At 50.6% G+C, this 25058-nt stretch overlaps 3 protein-coding genes across 3 annotated transcripts; 1 reads left to right on the top strand and 2 right to left on the bottom strand.

Moving 5' to 3' along the window:
- Positions 1 to 1860: 1860 nt before the first annotated feature.
- TNNC2 (troponin C2, fast skeletal type) lies at positions 1861 to 4368 on the bottom strand. The gene is made up of 6 exons (XM_023536046.1): positions 4348 to 4368; positions 3140 to 3191; positions 2857 to 3000; positions 2642 to 2756; positions 2342 to 2478; positions 1861 to 2030 (listed from the first exon to the last, which is right to left on the bottom strand). The coding sequence occupies exons 1-6, from the start codon at positions 4366 to 4368 to the stop codon at positions 1999 to 2001; spliced, it is 501 nt and encodes a 166-aa protein (XP_023391814.1). The 3' UTR covers positions 1861 to 1998.
- A 3920-nt stretch (positions 4369 to 8288) lies between these two features.
- SNX21 (sorting nexin family member 21) lies at positions 8289 to 13913 on the top strand. The gene is made up of 3 exons (XM_011369323.2): positions 8289 to 8953; positions 9461 to 9618; positions 12803 to 13913. Exons 1-3 carry the CDS (start codon positions 8695 to 8697, stop codon positions 13475 to 13477), a joined length of 1092 nt encoding a protein of 363 aa, XP_011367625.1. The 5' UTR covers positions 8289 to 8694; the 3' UTR covers positions 13478 to 13913.
- On the bottom strand, positions 13906 to 24895 carry ACOT8 (acyl-CoA thioesterase 8). Its single transcript, XM_011369327.2, has 6 exons — positions 24692 to 24895; positions 23258 to 23394; positions 18403 to 18628; positions 16270 to 16427; positions 15581 to 15775; positions 13906 to 14151 (listed from the first exon to the last, which is right to left on the bottom strand). The coding sequence occupies exons 1-6, from the start codon at positions 24808 to 24810 to the stop codon at positions 14033 to 14035; spliced, it is 954 nt and encodes a 317-aa protein (XP_011367629.1). The 5' UTR covers positions 24811 to 24895; the 3' UTR covers positions 13906 to 14032.
- Positions 24896 to 25058: the final 163 nt, after the last annotated feature.

Here is a 25058-nt window from a genome sequence, read left to right as displayed (position 1 = left end):
GGGCAGTGACATGATCAGATTTGGTTTTAAAAACATCCCTCTAGCTGCCATCTGTCTGGGGAGTGAATGGTGGGGAGGAGGTCAACTACCGTTATCAACGGCCTGGTAAGTAATGATGCTAAGTGGGCACGGAGAGGAGGGATGAAATGGTAAGGAGAAAGTAGCAGAGCACAGCAAGTAAATTAGAAGTGGGAAATGAGCTCCAGAATTCCTGATTTGGGCCTCATCCCTCAGAGTACCATCCCTGAAATAGGAGACGCAGGAGAACAAGATGGAGGAGTAGGGGGACATCAGCTTAGGGCAGGGCCAGTCTGAAGTATTCAGGACATCCAGGTAGATAGAACTGTCAACAGGTAGACAGTATCACAGTTAAGAGCCTTGCTCCTGTTTCTACCACAGAGCGATATCATCTAAGCTATCTAAGCTATGGACTGTGTGCCTGTGTACTTCACCTCACTAGGCCTTAGTTTCCTCACTTATAAAATGGAACTCATTAGATCATGTGCCTCTAGGGTTGTGTGAATGAATGAGACGATGCCTGCAAGGCACAGGGCACAGCACACAGTAGGCACTCAGTTGTGATGATTCTTAACCCCAGAGCTGATCGCGGCTGGAAATACAAACTGGGAAATGTGAATGGGAGGCGAGAACATAAATGCGTTGGAGAGGGAGGGCTGTAGCAATGGATAACATTAGAGTTCAACGTTCAAGAATGATGATGATAACGATATTAATAATAGCATTTCATAAATGTTGAAACTATGTGCCAGGCTCTGTTCTAAGCACTTTGTACACATTAACTCATCCAATTAACAGGGATCAAGGGTGGACGAAATGGTATCTGAGCTGGGTCTTGGTCTCCTGGAGATGGTATCTGGGCTGGGTTGATGAATTTGCCAGGCTTATTAGAGAAGGAAGGGCATTCCTAGAAGGAGAACAGCAAGTGCAAAGGCCCAAAGGCTCGAACGTGCACCTCATTGTCCACAGCGGGAATGTTAAATGGCCCAGTTTGATTGGAGCCCGCGAGGGGAGAGGCGACTGTGGGAATCGAGAAAAGGAGGGGAGGGCATTTGGATTTGATTCTAGAAGCAATGAGGAGCCTTGAGGGACAGGGGAACGGTCAGGTCAGATTTCATTTTAGCTAGACCATGCTGATGGCCTTCTGTTGAACTCTTCGCAGAGGCCCGAAAGAAGGGAGACCAGGAGTAGGCAGGGATCCAGGGTGGAAACGATGAGGTCAGAACCTCCTTCCTGGCGGAGTGCCTCGACCTTGCCCTACCACCGCCAGTACCGAGCACCTAAAAGCGCTCTGAAGAACAGATGAAGTGGAAAAGGTCAAGTGGGAATAATGCTGCGTGGGATAGTTGGACACCCATTCTCCCATGGCCGGCTCGGTAGCGTGCGCCCAAGACCCAGAGGCTCCATAAAGAAGGATCAGTGGGGAAAGAAAGCCTTCGCCCCCGTTAAACCCGAGGTCCAGCCTCCTGCCGCGCCCTCCTTCTACCCGGCGTCCCTGGCGCCCTCTGCGGGCCGCCGGCTCACCCAGCTCAGATCGAAACCCCTTCAGCCTCCCTCCTGCGCCGCAGCCAGTCCGCAGAGCTGCCCACGCCCAGAGCCAGCTGCAGGTAACCGGCCGCGAACCTGCCGAGCTCGTCGAGCGACGCCCTGCACGCTGGCGGCCGCCGCCCAGGGCTCCTGCGACCCGGCGCCCTTCCACATCCAGCTGCTGAAGTCGCCTCTCCTAGGAGACGGAGGGCGCTCGGGTGGCGCCAGCCGGGGTGGCGGCCTACACCCCGGCCCAGCCAGGCGGCCACTGACACCCGCTTCTCGGTCCTCCCCTTACTCAGCCACGCGCTTTGCAACGTTTCCTTTTATTCCTTCTAGAAGGGGATCCCCAAAGGGGCCGCGCCTCCCTCCCGGGCGGGGAATGACACGGGGCGGGGCGGAGCCCCCATGCCCGAGGATCGCGCGGTCTCGGTGGAGGCGAGGGCCCGCTTCTTACTGCACGCCCTCCATCATCTTCAGGAACTCTGCGGGAAGGAGAAGGACAGGCGGTCAGGGGTCCCCTCAAGACGCGGAAGCCCTGCGCCCGGTGCGCACTGTCAGGGGGCGAGTGAGGCCCGGCCAGGGCTCCGGCCACGCGGAGGAGGTGCCTTGGCGTTCAGTGATAAATTGCACAAAACCAGGTGGAGCTCCCTACCCGCCACCGCAGGAACTTGGTCAGGCTACGCCCAGCCCCGCCCACAAGGCTATACTGTGTGGGTGCCAGCTGCATGGGTGCCCCGTCCCCGTCGCTCCCGGGGGCTCCAATCCCGGCTCCCCACTGTCTCGCCTCCCTCACCGTCGAAGTCAATGCGGCCATCGTTGTTCTTGTCCCCGTCTTTCATCAGGGATTCAATCTCCTCGTCCGTCACATGCTCCCCAGAGGCCCTGAAGATCTCAGCCAGCTCCTCCGCATCGATGTAGCCGTCTGCGTTCCTTTGGAGCGGAGGGACAGGGCGGGACTCAGGGACGGCAGGGGCTCACTGTCCCGGCCACACTCCGCGCCCTCTCCCGCACCCTCACCCTGAGAACCTTCGTGCTCTGTGGGCCAGGCTCAGACTACTCAGCGCCTGCCTCGGCTCCCAGGTCCCCAATGCACCTGTCGAAGATGCGGAAACACTCAGCCAGCTCCTCCTCACTCTTCCCCTTTGCATCCTCTTTCATCTGGCGCACCATCATGACCAAGAACTCCTCGAAGTCGATGGTGCCGCTGCCTGAGGGGAGCAGGTGATGAGTAAGCCTGAGTCTCCGATCCCTGGATGCCCGCCTCTCCCCACCACCCTCGAACCCTGCCTGAGAGGGCTACCCGCTCACCGTCTTCATCCACCTCCTCGATGATGGCGTCCAACTCCTCTTTGGTGGGTGTCTGGCCCAGCATCCTCATCACCGTGCCCAACTCCTTGACGCTGATGTCCCCACCACCATCAGCATCAAACATGTCAAAGGCGGCCTTGAACTCTGCGAGGGGAAGGAAGGCAGAGGGCTGAGATAAGCCTACTGAACTGTCAGCCTCACATGCACCCTCCCACCCTGCCTAGACACCAAACATCTCCCAGCATACATCAACCCAACAGCCAGCCCGCCCACCTCCACTCACCAGCGATCATCTCCTCGCTGAGGTAGGACCGGGCCTCGGCCTGCTGGTCCGTCTGCAGAAGACAGAGTCAGATGGCAGAAGGGGCAGCCCTGGGGCGATTCCTGCCCTAACCCCCGTCTCCTCAACCCCCACCTCTCCAAGTGCTCCCATTGGTCATCAGAAAGAACAACTCCAAACTAGCCACCCCTTCTGCCTACTCCTACAGCCCCTTGACCCCAGTTTTAGAGAACTAGGGAGGAAACAGCTTAAGCCAAGTCCTTCTCACTTGTTAATCAGAGGTCAAGTCAGGAACCCGGCAGTAACCTTGGGCAAGTCACTTAATGTCCCCTCATCCCCCACCTCTTCTCAGCAGCTTTTCAGGGATGAAATGAAACTGGAGCTGTGAAAGGACTACGTAAGTGCCAGCACCATTTCAGCATGCCTTCCCATTTTCTCTAGCTCTTAACAGTGCCTAGTACTTTAATAGGTGCTCAATAAATGTTTGTTCTCAAATTTATAATGCAACACCAAGTTATTGAGCATTACTAAGTGTCAGGCCATAGACCAGGCACTGGAACCACCAAGAAGAGTCAGACACATCATCATCCTCCTTTCTGGAAACTTTCAGAGATGGAGATTTTAAGCTTCCTTCTTATGATTCAGTCACTGGAGGAAATGCCACTCATGCCAGGCAGAATGTGATGGGGGCCTTGTGGGGTGAAAATAAGATTTCTGTGGGAGTTTCTGGTCACATCCAAGCCATCTGGGTAGGGGGCTTTGGACTGTGGCTGGTGGTGAGGAAGGGCTGAGGTGTCCCAGGAGTTCTTCAGCAACAGGCTAGCAGCTGGCCCTCCTTCTTGCCCCACATCCTCCTCTCCTCCTCCTTGCCCATGCCAGGAGGCCAGGCTAATTTTAGTCTGTCGAGGGAAACAGCAGCTGGCCTCCAGGGTCTAGTTACTCCTTGAAGTGCAGTGGGGAGGGGGATCTCAGAGGAAGATGATAGCTCCAAATCAAAACTCCTCTCTGGAAGGCTGGGGTCTCTCTAACTCTTGCCTGTCATCTTCTGCCCCTTCTCATCATCCTTGGAGCTGGAGCTGGAGCTGAAGCTCCTGAGCTGGCTCAAGGCCCTTAAAGTCCTCCTATCTTCCAAAGAAGTCTCTTTTCTCACTGGCCACAGGAGGGTATGGCCAGGCTTCCATCCCTGCCACTGGTTTCATGGGGTGGCTCACTCTGACCCTCAGGGTCTGCATCTTTACCAAGCTAAGATAGATGCAAGCTAAGCCCCGCCTCCCTTACAGTTCTGTGACCAGCATTGCTGGAAGTCTCAGAAAGTCTGCAGGGAATTGGTACACCTTGAAGATCAATGCCTGGAACAGCCCAGCCCTGCCTTTCTAACAGAAGTCTAAGGCTTTCTTCCCAGAGTTCCTCTTAGACTCCTGAGTTTCAGGAACCTTCATGTTCCATCTTCAAACATCCAAGTTACTGCCCCACACAGCACCCAGATCTGGCCTGAAAAAGGCCTTGAAGTCCCCCGGCAAGCAAAGGGATAAAGTCCCTTCTTGTCCTTACCATGATTGCTAGTGACAGGAACTTCTCTGCTGTGGGTCACCTCCTCCACACTCCACCATCCAAAGATGCCCTGGCCTGTGTCAGCTCCTGAGATTTGTAGGGGCACCCTAGTCTCCCACCTCCTTGCTCCCCAGGACTGGATGCCCTGGCCAATCAGATCCTGGGGTCAGCGAGCCCCCCTCCTCTCAGAGTCCTAGCCCGTTACCTAATTTAGCCAAGGGCCCTTGCGGAGAAATTGAAACCTTGGAGCAGGTGGCAGGTCTTGACGTCCTAGATTCTTGTGAGGAGAACACGCCCTGCTCCACTGCCTTAGGAAGCCCTCTCCAAGAAGCACACTTGCTCTAAGATGGATAAGAACAATCAGAATAGAGAAAAGTGAGCCTACCTGGTGGAGTGTGGGGAGCGCAGGCCTTGAAGTTCAAAACCCAAGATCCAAGACCTGCCTCCGCAAGCTGTGTAACCTTGGACAGGTTGCAGTGCTGCTCTGAGCTTCGGTTTCTTTATCTGTGAGTTGGGGATAGTCATAACCTCTCTCACAGAGGTCATATACAGGAGCCCAGGTATAAGTCACCTAGCTTGTGTCAGTCACATAGTGTTAGTGGTTGGCAAGTGGAATGTCCTGTCTCTGAACCATGGTAAGGGTCGGGGGACCAGAGAAGGGGAAAGTGACAGCCATGGAACCTCTACAACATGCACACACTGTACTAAGCATTTTAACCACATGATCTCATCTAGCAGTCACCCTATGAGGTGGTGACTATTATTATTCCCTTTTTATTGGGGAGCTTTGTAAATCATAAAGGTCTCCAGTCAAGTTCGGGATTTGTATTAATCCTGACGGAGGAGAAGTTGGGACACACACTCCTTGGGGGACCCATCCAGGAGAAATGTATGCAGGAGTCCAGAAAACAGGGTGTGCACTTGGAAGAGAAATCAACATTGAAAGCAAATTCTTTCGTTAATTTTACCTTCTCCAGAGAAAGGGTTTTGGGGATTCACTTTTTGGGGGAAGAGGGAGAGCAGGGGAGATTTCTTTAAGTAGGTGAAGGGGCAGCTGGTCCTTGCTAGAACTTGGTGACGTCTGGAGATGTTCAGCTGGCCCTCTGGAGAATGAAGGGGTGGGCAGATCACGTCAAGTCTGAAGGGAGCGCAGCCTGAAAATGCACAGGGTCCAGGCTGGGTGTTGGGAAGTGGGCAACGTTCATGGACAATGGCTAAGGCAACAGAAAGAGCACTGAGACCACTGAGCACAGAGTCTGGGGACAGTGAAAGGGGGCTGGACACCAAGGAAGGCAGATGGACAGTAGCAACTGGGCTGCCCTCGTCCCCTATATATAGACATTCCCAAGTAAAGCTTAGTTGAGCCAGGCCAGGCTAAATAAGGCCTCCCCAAGCCAGGCAGAGGGCCAGGGGATGATGACACCCAGGGGATTCCAATTTGGACACAAATATTGGAAGCTCTTGATCCCTTTAGAACAGAGAGTGTGGAACTCTCAGCAACCATTTGTTCATTAATTTGTTCTTTAATTTATTCAGAGAAATATATAAGGTCCAAACTCAATATGGCCACACAAAGTCCCACTGACCCCTCTAATCTCACTCCCCTCTCCTCCCCACCTTGCATGTTGCTCCGCTTTGGTCTGATGAAAATACTGCTCAAATACCACAGCATATGCTGTTTTTTCCTGCCAGGAACTCCCATCTTCCCGCTCTTCATTTGCCTACTTCCCTATTGTCTTTCTCGGCTTTAACATCACTTCCTCCAGGATCCCTCCTCCCCTACACTCAGGCCAATAGAGTCCAAGGTGGTCTCCAGTAGTTTCCTCAATCATTGCACTGAGCATGCCAAATGATCATGACCTGTTCTGAGTTCCAAGGACCAGAGATGGTTTCCTGTTCACCATTGCATTCCCCAGCACCCAACACTTGGCACTGAGCAAGTGTTCAATAAATATTATATTCTCTATAAGAATAACTGAATTGAATGGCATTTGGTTCAATATAAGAAAGAAGTTCCTAAGAGTCATGGTTGAACAACAGTGGAAAAGGGCAGTGTCCGGAGATAATGAGTTTCCTGCTACTGAATGTATGCGAGCAGGAATTTGAGGACCGTCTCTCAGGGAGGCTGTAGGAAGATATCCATGCAGAGTCTAAGAGTACTGGGGAATATGAGACATCAGGAGATCTTGTTCTGGCCCTGTTTGTATGATCCAGGGTGCAACCCTTCCCCTCACTGAGCCTCAGACCACCCACCTGGAAAACGGAAGTGCCAGATTTCTGAGCGACCCTCCTGCTTTGACAACTCATCGTTTTATGAACACCTGCTCTGTACTCAGACCTGTGAGGCATATGCCAAAGCACCAGATTGGTGAATGAGTGAGTGTTGAGTTAATGACTGAATGACGTGTCTCTTTTCCCCCAACACCCTGCTGGTAAGTTGGATGAAGAGTAGTTAGAGCTTTGAAATTACACAGACTTGGACTGAAATCCTAGCTCCCCTATTTCCTAGCTGTAGATTTTGGGAAAGCCAATTTACCTCAGTTTCTTTATCTTGAAAATGGACCGTTATTGTCCAGTAACAACCTCCTCCCAGGATGTTGTAGGGCTGAGATGTGACCCCATGCAAAGTGCATAGAATAGGCTGTAGGACACAGTGGAACCTCAAGATATGCGAGCCCCACCCATCCTGCACACGGGAAGGGAGAGAGTGGGTTTTCCATTCAAAGCTCTTTCCCCCATCCCTCTCTCCTATGCCATTCTAAATGGGTAGGAGATACTGTTAGAAAGATTTTATTTGTTCATTGTATAACTAGCAATATCTGCCCTGTTAAGGACTGATAGCTGGGTCTTCTAACAGGAAGCGACAATAAATTTTTCTTGACCTGTTGCTGCCGCCCTCCAGGTAAAAGATAAAACACAGCCTCCCAGAGGCCTTACTGAGATTACCAGGCCTGATTTGTGGGAAAAGAACAGGATGCAGACCTCAGGAGACCTGAGCTGCCTACTCCACACCCAGAAACCTCTTGGCAAGCTGTGTGACTTTGGGCAAGTAACTCAGTGTCTCTGCATCTCAGTTGCCCCGTTTGCCTGCTTGCTATGTGTGAGGCTCAAATGAGATTGTAAAAGCTTGTGAACACTGTAGAAACGATAATCATGGAACTAACTGATCATTTCGTCAGTCACTGCTCTGTGCCAGGCACTGGACTAAGGTCCTTACAAGAGCTGCAAAATTAGTACTATTTTTAATGGTTCCTCTTTTATATATGAGAAAACCTAGGTTCAGCGAGGTAGGACTCCAACCCAGATCAAGGGTCTTCTTGGCCTCAGTTTTCTCACCGGAGAGAAGGGCTTCCCACTGTCGTATGACTTTGGAAAGTTAAAGAATGCTGGGTGCACTCTAACTTTGGGGGGCTAAACTGGGGCCAGCCTGGGTCTCCGGGAGGGGTGGAAGGATTCAAGGATGGGGTAAGCCCCGCGGGATCGGGGACGATCCCGCAGGAGGCTTGGGGCCCAGGCCTACCCAGGATTCCCAAGTCTCTCCCGGATCCAAGGACCCGGGATTCACGGGCGGCTCCGGGGAGCGGGCGGGGCTGGGGGCGGGGCGGCGGCAGGAAGCGGCAGGAGCGGCGCTGGGAGCAGCTGGGCCCGGCAGAGCCCAGTCGGCTTTAGTAAACCGCCGGAGGCTGCACCGGGACCCCTGGGGAGAGGCGCGCCCCTGAGTGCACCGCGGGATGTAGGAAGTAGAGACGCGATAAGGGGCGAAAGAGACGCAGGGGGAGTCCCGGGCCCCTCTCGGGGAATGCGCGGCCCCAAGCTGCGGCAGCGAGGGCACGGCGACGAGAGCTGAGCCTCGGGGCTCGCAGAACCCCACCGGGCAGGGGCGGGGCCTCCGCGGCACCCCTCCCTCCCCCGGCCTGGGCCCCGCCCCTCCTCCTCCCGGCGTGGGGACCGGGTCTGCCTCCCGTCCCCGCCCAGGACCTATCGTAGCGCGCTCCCCCCAGGGTGCCATGGCTTCGCGGCTCCTGCACAGGCTGCGGCACGCCCTGGCCGGCGACGGCCCCGGGGAGGTGGCGGCCGGCCCGGAGGCCGAGCAGTTCCCGGAGAGCTCGGAGCTGGAGGACGACGACGCCGAGGGCCTGTCCTCCCGCCTCAGCGGCACCCTTAGCTTCACCAGCGCCGAGGACGAGGACGAAGAGGACGAAGAGGACGACGAGGAGGCACCTGACTCGCTGCCCGCAGCGGACGGGGCGTCGGGAGAAGACGCAGGCAAGTGCGGAGGGCGGAGGCGGGGACCCCGGGGTTCGGCTCGATTAGGCCGCCACCTCAGCCGCGTTCCCGGGATTGTCCTGGGCTCTGAGTTGATCCTGCAGAAACTCCAAAACTCTGAAACTCCGACACTTCTTGAAGCGTCCCAGCCACCCCTTGGCTCTGTGACCTTGAGAGAGTAGCAACACCTCTCTGAGCTAAGTTTTCCCTGGTGTCATATGGAGGAAATCACTCCCATCTCAGGGTTTTTGCGGCATTAAATGTGCAGTCTGGGGTACAAATGGTAATGTGCGAAGGATGTTTCGGGGGTGGAGATATTTATTTATTGCCGACTGTATGCCAGGCACGGTGTTTGGCATCCGGCTCCTCTCTGGCCCTCAGTTTCCATTTATGACAAATGGGGATAAAGCTATGTCACCTGTTGGAAAGGTGAGTGAGGTCATGGAACATGGTTTATGTGACCCTGGCCCTAGGCTCACTGATGTGACTAGTCGTGTACTCATGCAGAACAGAGCTCCGCACCTGATGGGCAGCGGAGCAGTCAGCTCCTGCCACGGCAATTGCAGGATTTCTGGAAGAAGTCGCGAAACACCCTGGTACCCCAGAGGCTGCTCTTTGAGGTGACCAGCGCCAACGTGGTCAAGGACCCCCCCTCCAAGTACGTGGTGAGTGAGCGTCCAGGAACCCCTGGGCTGTGAGTCTACAAGTCTAGCTAAGAGAAAGCAAGGAAGACTCAAACTTCCTTGAGGGTATCTGACTTTGTAGTCATAAACGGCTGCCCATATTTAAAGATGGACAACAAGCCAGGAAGAGGATGTAACTTGAGCAAGTCCTCTGGCAATGACAGCTTCTCTGAGATTGGGTAAAGAATTATGGACCTGCCTTCTACCCTAGTTTTGAGAATAAAAACTGGTGTGTATGTCCCCACTCACCTCGCCCCTCCCCCCCAGGGGTTTGCAAATTGTAACAAGATGCAGGATACACAGGAAGGAATATTATCTGGATCAGACTTGAGACTCAAATTGCACTGGTTAGTGGTTTAAAAAAATGGATTCTGGATGCAGAACTTGATTGGAATCCCATTTATTACTAGTTGTTTGACCCTGGGTGAGTTGTATAATCTCGATGACCCCGTTTCCTCATCTGAGCAATGGGAATAATGCAAAAGATTGTCACAGGAATTAAATGAGACAGTGCACAGAAATGCCCTTAGCACTGTGCCTGGCATTATGAAGTGCGTGAGAAAATGTGTAAAATAAAAAGTAGCTCTATTATTATTACTTAGCTTTGGATTAAAAATGCCTTGTATCTAGGGTCTGTTGTGGCCTCCTTACAACCCAGGTGAATCAATTCTCCAGCACCCACCCGGTACAGATAATCTTGTCCTAAGGGCTCCTCCATTAGGGCATTGGTGGGGTATGGGTGAAGAGCAATGTGGGGGAGAGGTCTGGAAGTCTCTGTTTCCATAGCTGTGGAAAAGAGTAAATAACATAGAAAATGAGGTCTGCCAGGTCCTGCTCCCAGCCAGGCCTGAAACCCAGCCTGACCTGGCTAAGTCCTGACAGCGGCAGCTCCCTGCCTCTCACTTCCCTCCTCTTCACTACCATCTTCCGTTACTGACTCAGCAGGAAGGGGATCTGGAGCCCCTGTCCCACATCTGGGCCTCTCCAACCCTCTCTGCTGCTATTAGTAAACAAGGACCACACCCATGGGGTGACTGCTTCAATTTGAGCAGGGATTGTCCAGTAATCAAATCTTAAGTGGCTAAAGTCCTGGCCAGGCACCGTACACAGGAAAGGAACTGAGGAGCAGCTGGGAAACAAGGAGGTATGGTGGGGACTCTGGGGAGAGAATGACAAGATAGAGCAGGATTGCCAAGTATGCCCTGGTCAGTGACCGGGGAAACAAATCACCTCCTTTGTCCAATGGGAACCCTAAATCCCGACTGAACTTTCCCTGGGGGCTAAGAGCACAGGCTTTGGAATGAGATTGGCCTGGGTTTGAATCCCGGCTGGGCCATTTCCCAGCTGTGTGACTTAGGAGAAGTCTTTGAAGCCTTTGTCCCCTCTTTGCGCCCGCTTCCTCGGCTGTCACAGTAAGGATGCCTTCCTTGTAGTGCTCGGAGCTGGAGGATTTCACTTGATGATCAGGTGAAATAGATGTAAAGCGCCTGGCACAATGCATGGCACAGGACAGCTGCTCGGTTAATGGAGCTACTGTCATTACCTATCCTGGCAGGACATCACAGGATCAGATTGGATAATGGATATAAAATGGTTTTTGTCAATAAAAATAAAAAATAAAAATAAAAGCCAGATGAACATAAGGGGTCATTATAGACTATTTCTTCCTGAAGTGGTTCTACAGAAAACTGTTTTCCTAAAATGTTAATAAACTGCTCCTTGAAAAAAAAAAAAAAGATTTTGCAGTTAGTATGTTTTAGGGATGCAGAGTTAAATGAGAGTAAAATAAGTTTCTTCCCTGTTTAACTTTTTAATCCTTAATGTTAATGTACACCGAATCTTCAAGAGAAGAATAGAGTAGGAAAACCTCATTGACCAGGGGTGGCTATAATACTGGCAGTTTCACAGAACAAATTCGAGAGAAAAATCTGGGTTTGGTGCTGGTATGCCTTTAACATCCAACACTTGTTAATCCTCCCTTTTGAACCTGCTGGCTCACCATCCTTATAGATTAATCCATAGTTGGGTTCTCAGACCTGAGAGAAGCTTCATGGTCATCTTATTCGGTGTTTCCCAAACATCAGTCATTCCAGTACCACGTTCACAATTTTTGTCCCATCTAAATGCTACTTGTACATTCTTTAACATTTTCCTTTAAATAAACTTGTTTTGAGGTTTTTTTTTTAATTGCTTAAATTTAAAAGAACTTTATAGCACTACTGTATATGGAAAGCCTCACTTGCCATAGAGAAGATAACCATAAAAATAAAAGGCGTGAAAATGAAACAGTGTCGTTAAACTCTGCTTGGATGACGTTGCCCAAAGGCCCTGACCCAAGATTCATTTTCTGGCTCTTCTCTAAAAATGGAGCTGAGAAGTGTTGGTGAAGTGCTTTTTAAAACCAAGCCGAGAGCTTCTCAGTTTGCAGTAAGATTCAAAGAAAATCAGGGGGGAATCACCTCCTGCCTCTGATTCAGTGTTACTTACTCTAACACACACCACCTAAAAATCTCAGAAGTAACATTTATGCAAGTTCCACACATGAGTAAACACTAACCTGGGGCAATGCTTCATTCACTAGAGAAGGAAGCAGATGCCAAGAGGGGACTGCCTTGCCTAACCTCACACAGTGAGGGAGGAAGTAGCTGACCTGGGGTTAGAACTCCGAGTCCACGTCTCGTGTACTTTTCAGTGATGGCTCCCGGGGTGCCTGAAGACCTGTCTTCCAGGTCTGGGTTGGAATAACCTGACTAGAGATGTGGGGCTCTGTATCCTGAGTAGAACAAAGCTTCTAAAGGTTGGCTCAGAGGCTCAAGAGCTCAGCCTGGGTTTCAGCTCACCCTCATTTTCCAGAGGGGCTGTCAGAAGAGCTAGTTGCCCTGTGGGAAGGGAGTACTTTTTGGAAGGGGCAAAGGGCAGCAACTCCAGGCACTGAAGCTCATCTCTGTCTTTCTCTCCCCGTGCTGCCTTGGGCCTGGGTCATTTCAGACGAGCCTCAGGTAAGATGGGACTGGGCTCCCTAGCTGCTCCAGCAGCTCCCACCCTCCTGGGCCCAATCTCAGGGGTGAAGGGAAGAGGTGGGGGAACAGAACTGGAAGTGTGGGTGTGGGGATGGAAGGGGCCCATGGACAACTTGCACCTGCCCTGACCGCCACTCTCCCTGCAGCTCTACACCATCGCCGTGATGGGTCCAGGGCCACCAGATCGCCAGCCAGCCAAGATCTCTCGCCGCTACTCGGACTTTGAGCGGTTGCACCGAAACCTGCAGCGGCAGTTCCGAGGTCCCATGGCTGCCATCTCCTTCCCCCGTAAGCGCCTGCGCCGGAATTTTACTGCAGAGACCATTGCCCGCCGCAGCCGGGCCTTCGAGCAGTTTTTGAGCCACTTGCAGGCAGTCCCCGAGCTGCGTCATGCCCCAGACCTGCAGGACTTCTTTGTGCTGCCTGAGCTGCGACATGCACAGAGCCTCACCTGTACTGGCCTCTATCGTGAGGCTCTGGCACTCTGGGCCAATGCCTGGCAGCTGCAGGCCCAGCTGGGCACCCTCTCAGGCCCAGATCGCCCCCTGCTGACCCTGGCTGGGCTGGCTGTGTGCCACCAGGAGCTGGAGGACCCTGGGGAGGCCCGGGCATGCTGTGAGAGGGCCCTACAGCTGCTGGGGGACAAGAGCCCCCACCCTTTGTTGGCACCCTTTCTGGAGGCCCACGTCCGGCTCTCCTGGCGCCTGGGCCTGGACAAACGCCAATCAGAGGCCCAGCTCCAGGCCCTGCAGGAGGCAGGCCTGACCCCCACGCCACCCCCCAGTCTCAAAGAATTGCTCATCAAGGAGGAACTAGAATAACCTTGCCTAGACTTCAGACCACTGTGGGGAGGGGCACTGCACCAGGATGGCTGGGAGGTTGGGCAGGAGGCCGATGAGGACCTGGACAACAGTCGGGAGGCTGAAGAGGGTACTGGGAACCCCTAGAAGTTCCACAAAGAATTTGTAGCAGACTGAGGAAACATGGTTCTTCTGTTGAGCTGGGCTCAGGACAAGCTTTGGCTGGGAATGCCCGAGATGGTGCAGGGAGGACATCTGATGCAGCCTCTCTGGCTTATGAACAGCTGGGGGCTGTGTCCCAGGTCAGGGTCAGTGTTCCCTTTCCCTTGGGCCTCTAAGCCAGCAAGGCACCCTGGCCAAAGGGCCAGGGACTCTGTCTCTGGAGTCCTGGAGTTGATGGCTGGAGGGAGGGCTGCAGTTCTGGCCCAGGAGAATTAAAGGCCAGCAGCTCCAGTGGTATCAGTCTCTTTATTGAATATGAGGGACAGACGGCCCAGCCCTTGACTGTAACTCCTGCCTCAGGAGTGGGGGGAGAAGGGAAAGCCCTGAAGCCACAGGCCAACCTGGTACCTCTGGCTACAGCTTGCTCTCTGAGACCTGGGGCTTCAATCGGATCACGCCCTCCTGGGCACAGGTTATAGCCAGGACGCCGTCCCGACGCCACAGATGCCCATGGACCAGCCCCCGGGAGCCACCTGCAGGCGAAGAGACGGGTAAGAACAGCCTTCTGTCCTTCACAGCCAAACGTGCTTCTTGAAAAGGGTGCAATCCAGGCTGGACACACTAAGTGCTATAGATGCCTCCAATCTCCAAGCACCCCTTTGTGAGACTAGTACGGTCAGTCACTGGGGGCTAACTCCTCCACAGGCACCCCACTTGAATGTTTAAAAGCACTTTCACATATCCTCTGGCTTCCTCAAAAATATCACAGAGGAGGGAGTTCAGAGAACAGTCTCCATCGGTAGCCTGGCTAAGCAGATCTGCCCCACCTCTGGCCATCTGTGTTAGGAAACTCATCAGTTCCCTTTATAATAAACCAAACCAGTCCCTCCAGGCTGGCATGCCATGAAAAACACCTCCTGCCCAAGGGAACAAAGGGGCTCAGGGCAGAGGACCTGAGGCCATGAGGTCTGGCCACCTCTCCCTCCCTGCCACCTGCAAATTTTCTCTCCCTTCTAGCCTTGGGCCTGTGTTTATTATGTATAAAGGGACCTGATGGTTTGTCTTAGGTGTAGCAGAGCTCACTTAGTCCTCACAGTAGCTAGGCAGGGCTTGTCCCCTTTCCAGATGATGACCCTAAAGTTCAGAGAGACTCAGGAACTTGGCCTTAAGAATCAGGCTAAACCCAAGTGTCCTAACTTCAAGGTTGTTGATCTTGTACTATGATGCTATTGGTACTTGAGAGTCCCCTTTCCCTATATAAAGAGTCCTTTAAGTTAGGTCCCTGTTTCACCAAGCGAGCAAGGTTTTTCTTCATTTGAAATGTACTTCCTTGAAAAGAAACCCAGTGCTCTGAGACTAGACGCTAATGAATGAGTTTTAGTTTCTCTATGTCTCTGATGAGGAGTGTCCAAGTAGTGGGGCCCTTAGAAACTGTTGAGTGCAGTGAACCCCAATCAAGTTAATTAGCAAAATCGCTTAGGGAGCTTCTTAAAAATACAGTTTCCTGGACCTCTTCCAAGACCTGCTAAGTCAGAATCTTGGAATATGAGAATCTGTTTCGAAAAAGCTCTTCCAAGTGGTGGTCTGATGAGCCACCAGCTTTGGATACTACTATTCTAACGCAACCCTACTTAGATGGGGAAACTGAGGCTCAGAGAGGAGATGGGACTAGCCCAAGGTCATCTTGAAAATCTGAAGTGGTTCTGGGACTAGAATTGGGTCTCTGAAACAAAGTGCATCATATTTACAGTATGTTACAGAAATTAAGAGCCAAGCAGATGTTCCGCCCTCCAACCTCACCCGATCATTTGAAGACAAGGATGTCAAAGCCTAGGAGGGCAGGAGAGGAGGTGACCCGTGCAGTGCTCCAAAGGATGTGGGTGGGGGGCAGCATCACCCAAGAAAGCAGGCTCCCTGCCAGCCCAAGGTCAGTGCCCTTGTTCCACATGGCCCCACACTCACCAGCCCAGGGGCTCTCGCACTCATAGAGCATCCATTGGTCAGCTCGGAACGGGGCGTGGAACCACATGGAGTGGTCCAAGGAGACCATGAAGTGCACCTTATGCCGCCACTTGTGGGGCAGCAGTGCTGTGCCAAGGAAGGCATAGTCCGAGATATAGGCAGCCACGCAGCAGTGCATCTTGATGTCGCCCTCCCCTGCAACAGGTCCCAGCCCTATCAGCCCTGGGATCTTGGGCTTTACAGCTCAGGACCTGCAGGGAGGTGGGGAGAAAGGGACTACCATGCACAGAAATACAGACTGTTCACTGCACAAGGTGTATGTGTGATGGGGGACAGGGAGGTAGGGATGGAAGGCACACAGGGGTGAGGGAGGACTGAAATGCAGTCTTCACTCACCAAGTCTCTCATACAGGTACCTTATGGTTAGCAGTGGGCCTGGAGAAGAATCTCAGCAAGGTGCCTCGCCTCCCCCAGAAAGGGCCTACGTTAGGACTATAGTCGCCTCCCTATTCACTCCATGTAAAGGTCTGACAGGGCCCTCGTGAGAAGCCGAGCCGACTTCCCCATCACACAGATGAGGAAACAGGCCCAGAGAGGGGAAGTAACGTGCCCAAGGCCACACAGGTCAAATAAGGTACAGGCCTAGACCCCTGGAGAATGTTCTCTCCCAGTCCAGGGAGTCGTCTTACCAATATAGCCCCGGGCTCGCACCCAGAACATCTGTTTGGGCTCCATGTTCTGCAGCTGGCTCAGCATGGTTGGGTTTACCCACTTGATCTCAATGGGCATGTCGTGGGCAGCAGTTCGGTTCACCAACATTTGGTACTTATCTTGGAAGTCAGGGTCCCTGAAAGTAAAGGGGAGAGGGACTAGGGGACACCCAGAGAGAGAAGTCTCTCTTCTGAGCTGCCTCTTTTGACCCCCCTCATTCCTCCATAGGGATTTCTGACTTAGCCTCAAAGCACCCCTCTCCTCTGGCAGGTGGGAGAGTCTAGTTTTTGAATTCCTTCTTTGCCTCACATGAGCCATGTGGCCTTGTGCAAGTGAGTAATCTCCCTGAGCCTATTTCCCTCACAGCAACCTTATGAGTAAACACTATGGAGAAGAGAAGATAAAGCATATAAAGCCAACACATCCTAGTCGTGAGACATACCTCCAATAGGCACCATTCTAAGCATTTCACCACATTAACTCATTCCTCACAACAACCTGTGAGGTGGGTGCAATTTTCACCCCTGGTGATGCACGAAATACGCATAGAGTCCAAGCGGCTTGCTCAGGAAGTAGAGAAGGCAGGGTTCGGACCCAGGCAGTGTGGCTCCGTGGTTTATACTCCCAACCACTTCACTATTCCAAACCTCAGGAAACAAGCTGCCCAACTTGGACCGAGTTACGTCACCCTAAGCAACTGGGAACACTGTGTCCCTGGAGGGGAGAAGCCTGTTTCCAGGGAAGCCTCTTCACCACTCCTAGTGCTCTGCACGGGTTATTTCCATCTTCATCCCTATCCTCCTGCCCTAGAACCTTCTGCAATGATGGAATGTTCTGTATCTGCACTGTCCACTACGGTAGCCACTAGCCACATGTGGCTACTGAGTGCTTGAAATAAGACTAGTGTAACTGAGGAACAGAACTATTCATTCTACCTAATGTTAATTAACATAATCATACGTGGCTAGTGGCTTCCTTACTGGATAGCGCAGCTCTAGATTTAGGGACCTTTAAGAACGATGTCCTCCTTTGATTTCAGCAAACACTTCTGAACTCCAGCTGCATACCACCCTCTGTGCTTATTCTTCTCTGTCAACAGTGGTATAACTACAATTTACTGAGCACTCACTAAGTGCCTTATTATCTCTTATCTCGTTTAATCTTCACGGTAGCCTTATGAGGTAGGAGTTATGATTAGCCCCATTTTAAAACTGACGGCACAGGTTCAGAGTGGGAAAGCAACTTGCCCACACTCACACAGCTAGCAGAGACAGAATCAAGATTTGAACCCAACCCTTTCCCAGGTTCCAACCCACATGTGTCCCATCACACCCGGCTACTTCTCCAGCACGCAGCACAAGACAGAGATGCGCGCTACAGCTGTGAAGTAGGCCGGGCAGAAACGACCATTCCCAGTTTGCGGATGATGAAGCAGGGCTCTGAGAGGCTGGAGAGCTGAGCAAAGTCACACAGCAGATGGGCATTGATAGGGTACAGCCCTGGCCAGAATCCATGTGTCTGTTCTGTGTTGGGACCCAGAGCTCTCACCTTGCTCCAGCATTTTTCCAACTTTAACGACTGCAATCCATGTAAGAAATATATTTTACCAGGTGATATTTAACATATTTTAACACAGTAGGCAAAGGCAGAAGGGCTGTAAGTCTCTGCAGCAGGAACCCTTACCCCGCCAGGCATTAACCTCCAGGCTGCTGGATCACGTAACCTTGAAGGAGAAGGGGCTCACTCGGTGACTGGGGAGGTGAGTACTTACCAAGTAATTATAGAAATATTTCAGTATTTCAACTACTGTACCTGAACTGGCTAAATCATAAGCCCTGCATTTTACATCGTGACACAATACACTTGCACATGCACACAACCCCATATACATAACTAAAACTAAACTTTCAAGAAAGAATTCTTACCGTTACTATATACAACACACTCCAATATCTTCTTTTCTCGTCTATAATTTAGACGAGAAGTCTAAATTATAGAAGTCTAAATTATATTCTCGTCTATAATTTAGGTCAAGAAGCACTAAAGGATCCCATGACCCACTAACAGGTGTCTGGACTCTTGGGAAGTGCTGGAGCCTCCAGGTCTCTCACCTTAAATACTGGTTAACGAGGGTAGCACAGTCAAGCAGCTCCTCCGGTGGGGGCACAGTGGGCATGGAGAACTGGTGCTGCGCAGGGCTGGGCTGGACCTTCTGGAAGGAGGCCTGGCAGATGAAGATGGGCTTGCCATGTTGCACGGCCTTCACAGAGCGCACCGAGAAGCTCTTCCCTGTGTGCATCCGCTCCACATGGTACAAAACTGGCATCTCTGGGTTTCCTGCAGGGGGCACAAGGGACACAGTGGGCCTGAGTGAGCCCCATAGGCCCTGTCATCGTCACAATGGCTGAACAGGCACCTCTGCTACCCATTCTCTATTTCTTTTCTGCTTGGTAGCTACTGACTGAGGCCTGCTAAGGACCAGGTACTGGGAATACAGAGAACACCAGACCCTGTCGTGGGAATGCTCCCAGTACAGGTGGAACTCCTCTCTGTCAGCAGCACAGAACAAAAGGGTCATTGCCAGATTCCCTGCATTCAAATCCCAGCTCTGCCACTCACCAGCTGTGGAACCTTGGGAAAGTCACTTAACCTCTCTGAGCAGTTTACCCATCTATAAAATGGGGATCAGAGTAATCAGACCTTGGGATTTTAATGAGAATTAGTTCATAGTTGTAAAGTGGTTAGCACAATATCCGGCACACAGAAAGTGCTCTATAAGTATTTATTAAAAATAAACGCTTCCAACTTGTCTTGTTCCATCTGTAACTGGGATCTTGTCATGAGTCCGGTACCATTTTTCCAGACTGAGTCAGCAAATATGACCTACTAGCTGATTTTTTCTGTTGTTTCTTTTCTTCTTCTTTTTAGAGAACAAGCAAAGGCTATTTATTCAGAGCTTAGTCTAGCAAGGGAGTCAGCCACCATCACTTATGTTTGGTAGAAACTCAAAGGCAGGCAGAGGAGTGAGAAAGCTTCATCATGAAAAAAGAGCTTTTAGGTGTCCCGATTGGAGGCTATTGGCATGGGGAAGCTGTAGGCAGGCTAACTAGAAGCGAGGCATCCTGTGTAATTGGTTAGGGGTGCATGTATGTCTTTCCATAATTAGTCCTAAGTTGGAAGAATGGGCAAAAATTAGGGAAGCTGTCAGTCGTTAATCAACTCTTGGTTGTTTGGGGCTGATTTTTACAGGGGCTGTGGGTTGGCTTCCTGAATGGGTTACTAAAGATGGCGGTCTGACTTCCTACAAGCCTAAATGTAGACAGTAGGTTGGATTCCTGTGCTGATTCAGAGTTCTGTTTTTATATACAGTCTGGCCATTGTCTGAATGTTCGTTCTCTCAGGAAAAGCCTGCTGTCAGTCACTTCAACCTGATGCAAATGGCAGTCACTTGGCCCTTCTCCTTCAGGTGTCTCTACTCCCAATGCAGCATGGAAGTCACTGGCCCCGGCCTGAGGACAATCAGCCCTCAACCAGCAGGTCAAGGAGGCTTTTTAGGGGGAGAGAGTCTCCCTGGTGTCCTTGAAATCCTTCACCGTCTCTCCGAGTCAGGCTGACCTTGGAGAACCCTGGCACCTAGGCGATGAGACATCTGAGGATGACTTTCAACTTTCAGATGAAAGAAGCCAGTCTAGAGCAGTGTTGCTTCCTCTGCCTCAATCCAAATGGGGAGTCAGCAAGGCACCAGCGGCTCAGTCACAGTAATAAACGTCACCGTGATTTGAAGCCCTGAGGCCCGCTGGTCTGCCAGTGGTCTGATATCGGGCATTGCCAAAGGGGCATTTTTATCAGAACAGGGACTCCTCAAGTTCAAAGGCCTTTGAAAAAGGCCTCCCAAGAATCCAGACACTAGAGATAGCTACATATACAGTCTGACTGCAGGGGCTGGTAAGGAAGCCTCCCTTCTCTACCAATAAACTTAGAAAAAGAAGTTAGTTTTCATCTAACTCTTGGGTTGAAGCTCAAATGCAGTACTTCTGTTACTATTGATTTAACTCTGCATGTGAATGAGTTCCAGACTTACTCTTGGAAATTTTTACTGAAACAGAGCAGGTAGGTTCTTGTGTTGTTTACCGAAGGAAGGGAGCTCACAGCTATGGAGTGCTGGGTGCCAGGCAGTGTTAGTTACTAAGGTATCTTTTCTCATGTTGGTCTCACAATGACTATGCAGAGTGGGTCTTATTCCCATTGTATGGATGAGGAAACTGACCCCATAAATAACATTTTCTAGAATACAGCCAAGCCCATTTGTTTACATGTCTATTGTTGCTTTGCCAGTAAAACCTAAAATATTTACTACCTTGCCCTTTACAGAATAATGTTTGCTGACTCCTGCTCTCGATTCTCCAAGCTCTAAACCTATACCAAGTCAAATGACTCCCGTATTACGTCCTTCTACTTCTCTAGAGAAATACTTAAAAAACAAACAACAACAACAAACCTTGACTAACATTCTAACCTGGGCTTTTAGGAAAAAAAAATAATCGATATGATAAATGGTCAAGGAACAACACCGCCCCCCCTCCCCAGCATCTTTTAATTAACTAAATCATTGGGACATCATCATGAGTTATAATATTTGATGCAGAGGGTCACATTACAAACTGGTATCAAAAAACAAACAAACGAATAAATGAAGACACTTTAAAATGGAGCCAGAGCTGCCATACCAGAGGCACTGTCTTGCACTTCTTATGCCTCAAATCTCAGGGCAAAATAACCTTTGGGCTGGGCCAAAGCAACACTGTACCCCAAAAACTGTTTGCAAGGATAACAAGAAAGCAGTTATTATGACTACTGGACTGAAAATTTAAAACATTGTTTAGAATTAACATCAATATGTTATCTGTACCAATAGAAATGCTTTTCTTCTATTGATGTAATTGTTCTCCTTCTCTTTCTTATAATAACCAGTGCCTTTGTCTTCTAACCGGAACACCGTTTGGGCTTCTGCCTGAATCAGTGCGTCCCGAATAGCTTTCTTTTGATCTCAAATAAATGCTCATTGCCTCTCACTTTGAAAGGCCTTGTTATTTTTAAGTCTGGTAAGAGAGCTTCCCTTTTTGCCTTGCTGCCAGAAAGCTCAGAACTAACTTATACATAAAACTGCAACAATATGCCTTATCCTAGTTTTTTGAAACAATTATTTCCCCAAATCCCTGTTACTACTAGCCCCTTGACTTTTATTGTAATAGTCCTATAATAGCTGCCAATTATTTTAAGCTGTGTTGAAGCCTTTCAAGAAGCAGGTAGAGACATAACTTATTGATGATTATTTTGAAACAGTAGCATGGGCATGGCTCATTTCATGCTGCCTCTGGATGGAGAATTTCCAAGAAAAAAGATCCTTTCCCCAGAACCTGGGATGGGCACCCTGGGGGCTCTCCCATGGTTCGGATTATCTCCCAAGAGCTAAAGAGAAAAGCACAGGAGGAAAGAGTGTGGAGCTTGGAGTCACACAAACTCAGGTTCCAATCCTGGCTCTGCCTCCTTAAATTAAGCGCGGTGAGAGCAGGTTACATCACCTTTCTGGGTCCCAGTTTCCTTATATATAAAAGTGTAGCACGAATGCCCACCTACTCCTGTTTACTTAGGAGGATTAAACAAGATAGTGTACATGGCTGTGTTCTGTATCATGCAAATTTTAATTATTCCCATAAGTTCATTATCAAAAAAATAATGAGAGTTATCATTTACGGAAAACCAGCAAGATGCCAGGTCCTCCACTAGATACTTTACCTACAAAGACTCACAGAATTCTTTCAGGAACAAGATGAAGAAACTGATCCCGAGGAATCAGGTAATGCTCCCAGTCCCTTAAAACAAAACTGTCTCACTAGGCTAGAAGAATTATAGCATCAAAAGGCCAGCACTGGGGAAAAAAAAAAAAAAAAAAAGCCCAGCACTTTTGGAGTTTATAACCGAATTGAAAAAATAAAGGGCACTTTTGCTCCCAAGTGGTATAAAGGTAAGAACAAGGTAGGGCCCACAGTAAGTATTCAAACACTTTATAGCAAAGATTGTCGAGGAGCCGGCAATAAATAAAAAATGGAGAGTGAAGGGCATGGGAATCTACTATGAAAAGGTAACTATATTTACTATTATAACTATTTTATATTTGTAAAATGAAAGGGAAAATCCCACTATTGTTTTCTTAATATTTAAGTTCCATTAATTCTTCTCAGCTGATAGGACTATGCAGAAGACAGTGACTCTTAAAATTGGAGACATCTGCCTTAAGAGTGAGGGAAAGGGAGGAAAATCAAGTTAGATTATTGTTTCTCAAAAAAGAGCACGGGTTTTAAAAGACAAAAGACTGCTCTCTTGCTCCTCAATTTGATCCCAGAGCTATAAGCAGCAGTAGAGATCAAAACACCCTCGGTCCCACCCTCCTCAGGTTTTCAGGTGGGAAGAACTTAGTCCGAGGGAGGCAGGGGCAACCTCCCTCAAGGTCAAATGGCAAATTAACACTGAAAGTAGAACCAAGGTCTCTTGATTCCCAGGCTAGTGCTCTCTGCTCCAAGCCAAGCGGTCTGCCTCCAAACTCCTAGCAGAAGTTACAGCACCCCTCTGAGGATCCAGTGCAGTACTTGGCACAGAAGGTGTGTAAAGAATGAACAAAAGACCCACAGGGCGCAGTTAAGCCACAAAGTCTTGTATCATTTGGGACCAGATAATAAGTTGGTGTGAGGTCTAAGACTAAGACTCTTCCTGGCCCACCCAGGCCTTATTCCTCTCTAGACTCCCTTAAGGGTAGGGATCAACTAACACTCTCTCCCTCCCCCATTGCCCCCCTTCTTGTCCTCCTCTCCTCTCTCTGGCTCAGATCCTCAGTCAGCCCCCCAAAGCCAAGAAGAGGTGGCTGCGGGGCCACCAGGCTGGGCTGGGGGCAGGGAGGAGGTGGCTTACCTGCCCGTACAAAATAGCAGTGTAGGGAGTGCACGTAAACATCTTCACTCACAGACTTGGCTGCAGCCGCCAGGGCCTGGCCCACAATCTGACCCCCAAACAGCTGCTGGGTTTTTGGTGCCCAGTAATTCTTTCCTCTGTGGGGAGAAGCAGAAAGTAGGAGAGACTTGGGGACTGGGCCAAATCCTACAACCATCAGTGAGTTTCTAGTGTAAGATCTCTTATCTTAACCTTATGGGGGTTTGGGATCCTTCTGAGACTCTGGTGGAAGCCCTGGACCCTTTCCCCAAATATCCTTGTATAACTCTGTATACAGCATACATTTTCAAGGCCTTTGGGAATGCCCAACCCTTCTGTGGACTTTGGTTCAGAATAATGAACCAACCTCGTATTTTGCACTAAGAAAACAGGGATCAGAGAGGGAAAGTGACTTGAGCAAGGTCACACACAGCTTAAATATTGCCAATCCTGAGTACTATCTGGGTCTTTTGACTTCCAGTCCAGTGTTTCTTCCACTGTCCATACCTGGGTAAGGCAGAAGCTTCTCAAGGTCTTGAGTGGACCAAGATGAACCCCAAGGGCTGGGGTGGACTGCATCAAAGCCAGGCACTTACACTCCTAAATTTTGACAGCTCCATTCTTCCAAGAACTGCATTTAGAGCTCCTTTAGAAGGGCCTTCAGACGTCAAGTCTAACCCTTCCGTGTGCAGATGAGAAAATAGAGTGCTCAGAGGTGAAAAGCACTTGCCCAGTGCATGAACCAGGTGGAAGCTGAAGTATTTACGTCTTCAGTTTCCCAAGGCCCAACCCAACTTTGCGTCTTTATACAATGCATTGCAAAAAGCTCTCCAGGAAGTTATCTGTAATTCATTAGATAAAGCAAAGAGAAGTTAGCACCCAAAGTAACTCCCAATAAGCTAGTAGGAGCGTTGGAAGCCAAAACTGTTAAATCCTCAGCTGCAGTCAAGAATTTAAGTGGCATGGAGAAGGAAAAAAGCTCAGGCCTCAGAATGAGTCGAGAACTACCAGATCCCACCAAGTAGTGGTAAGAAGAAAAGGATAGTGAATACTCAAGGAGCTAAGAATAAGTTTTAAACCTGATCAGCTGTGTGCTCTTGGACAAGTCACCGCCCGTTTCAGGCTGGTTCCCAGGGACAGGGCTCCTCAAGGGAGACTGCTGAGAAGATGTCTCAGATCACCACTTTATTTGCCTAGGCAGCCAGGACCTCCTAGGGATGGGGCTACGCAGATCCGGCGTGGAAAAGGGAAAAAGCCGGGACAGCGAGGCCAGCTCTGTCAGGGACAAGTTCTCTCCCAATTGCGGCAGAGCCCGCATCCTGCGCAGAGCCCATCGTCATCCAGAGGGCTGTGAGCAGGAAACTACAGGGTGGCGGCTGTCGAAATCAAGCTTCTGTCCCCGATGCGGCCGGCTACCTGAAGAGATCCTCGTCCAGCGGCTCAAGGTTGAGCACCCTGGTGACCAGGACACTCCGGAGGTCCTCTGAAGGATTGCTGTCGCCTGGCGCATCCTCCGGGGCCTGCGGGGACGACATCTCGATACCTTGGCGCCTGCCGGCGATACTGAACTGAGAGGGACACTCGGAAACCCAGACCGCACAGCTTCCTATAGGCTGCACTAGTAACCGGAAGTCCCCCTGCGGACGCTGAGACTAAGGGATCCAGGTTATGATTGGCTGGCGCGCCTGTCAGCCTTGAGGGTGTGGCTATCTTTCTCTAACGATTGGAGAAAATGAGTGCCAGTCTAGGGATCCCGTGTGTGATTGGACATAACCGTGAGGGG

This window comes from Pteropus vampyrus, unplaced genomic scaffold, assembly GCF_000151845.1.
Source record: "Pteropus vampyrus isolate Shadow unplaced genomic scaffold, Pvam_2.0 Scaffold147, whole genome shotgun sequence".
NCBI lineage: Eukaryota > Metazoa > Chordata > Mammalia > Chiroptera > Pteropodidae > Pteropus > Pteropus vampyrus.
The sequence above is the reverse complement of the archived record's forward strand: the minus strand, read 5'-3'. Positions and strand labels throughout refer to the sequence as shown.

Bases quoted from the DNA above. Each gene is read 5' to 3' on its own strand.
- TNNC2 (XM_023536046.1), bottom strand. From the start codon at position 4,368: ATGCAGACCCTGAGGGTCAGA. The intron at 2,757-2,856 runs GTGAGCGGGTAG...TGCTCCCCTCAG, and splicing joins CGAGGAGGTGGATGAAGACG to GCAGCGGCACCATCGACTTC. The intron at 2,479-2,641 runs GTGCATTGGGGA...TCCGCTCCAAAG, and splicing joins TGTTTCCGCATCTTCGACAG to GAACGCAGACGGCTACATCG.
- SNX21 (XM_011369323.2), top strand. From the start codon at position 8,695: ATGGCTTCGCGGCTCCTGCACAGGCTGCGGCACGCCCTGGCCGGCGAC. The intron at 8,954-9,460 runs GCAAGTGCGGAG...GTACTCATGCAG, and splicing joins GGCGTCGGGAGAAGACGCAG to AACAGAGCTCCGCACCTGAT. The intron at 9,619-12,802 runs GTGAGTGAGCGT...CTCTCCCTGCAG, and splicing joins ACCCCCCCTCCAAGTACGTG to CTCTACACCATCGCCGTGAT.
- ACOT8 (XM_011369327.2), bottom strand. From the start codon at position 24,810: ATGTCGTCCCCGCAGGCCCCGGAGGATGCGCCAGGCGACAGCAATCCT. The intron at 15,776-16,269 runs GTAAGACGACTC...GACCTGTTGCAG, and splicing joins GCGAGCCCGGGGCTATATTG to GGGAGGGCGACATCAAGATG. The intron at 14,152-15,580 runs GTGAGTGTGGGG...CTTCGCCTGCAG, and splicing joins GTGCGAGAGCCCCTGGGCTG to GTGGCTCCCGGGGGCTGGTC.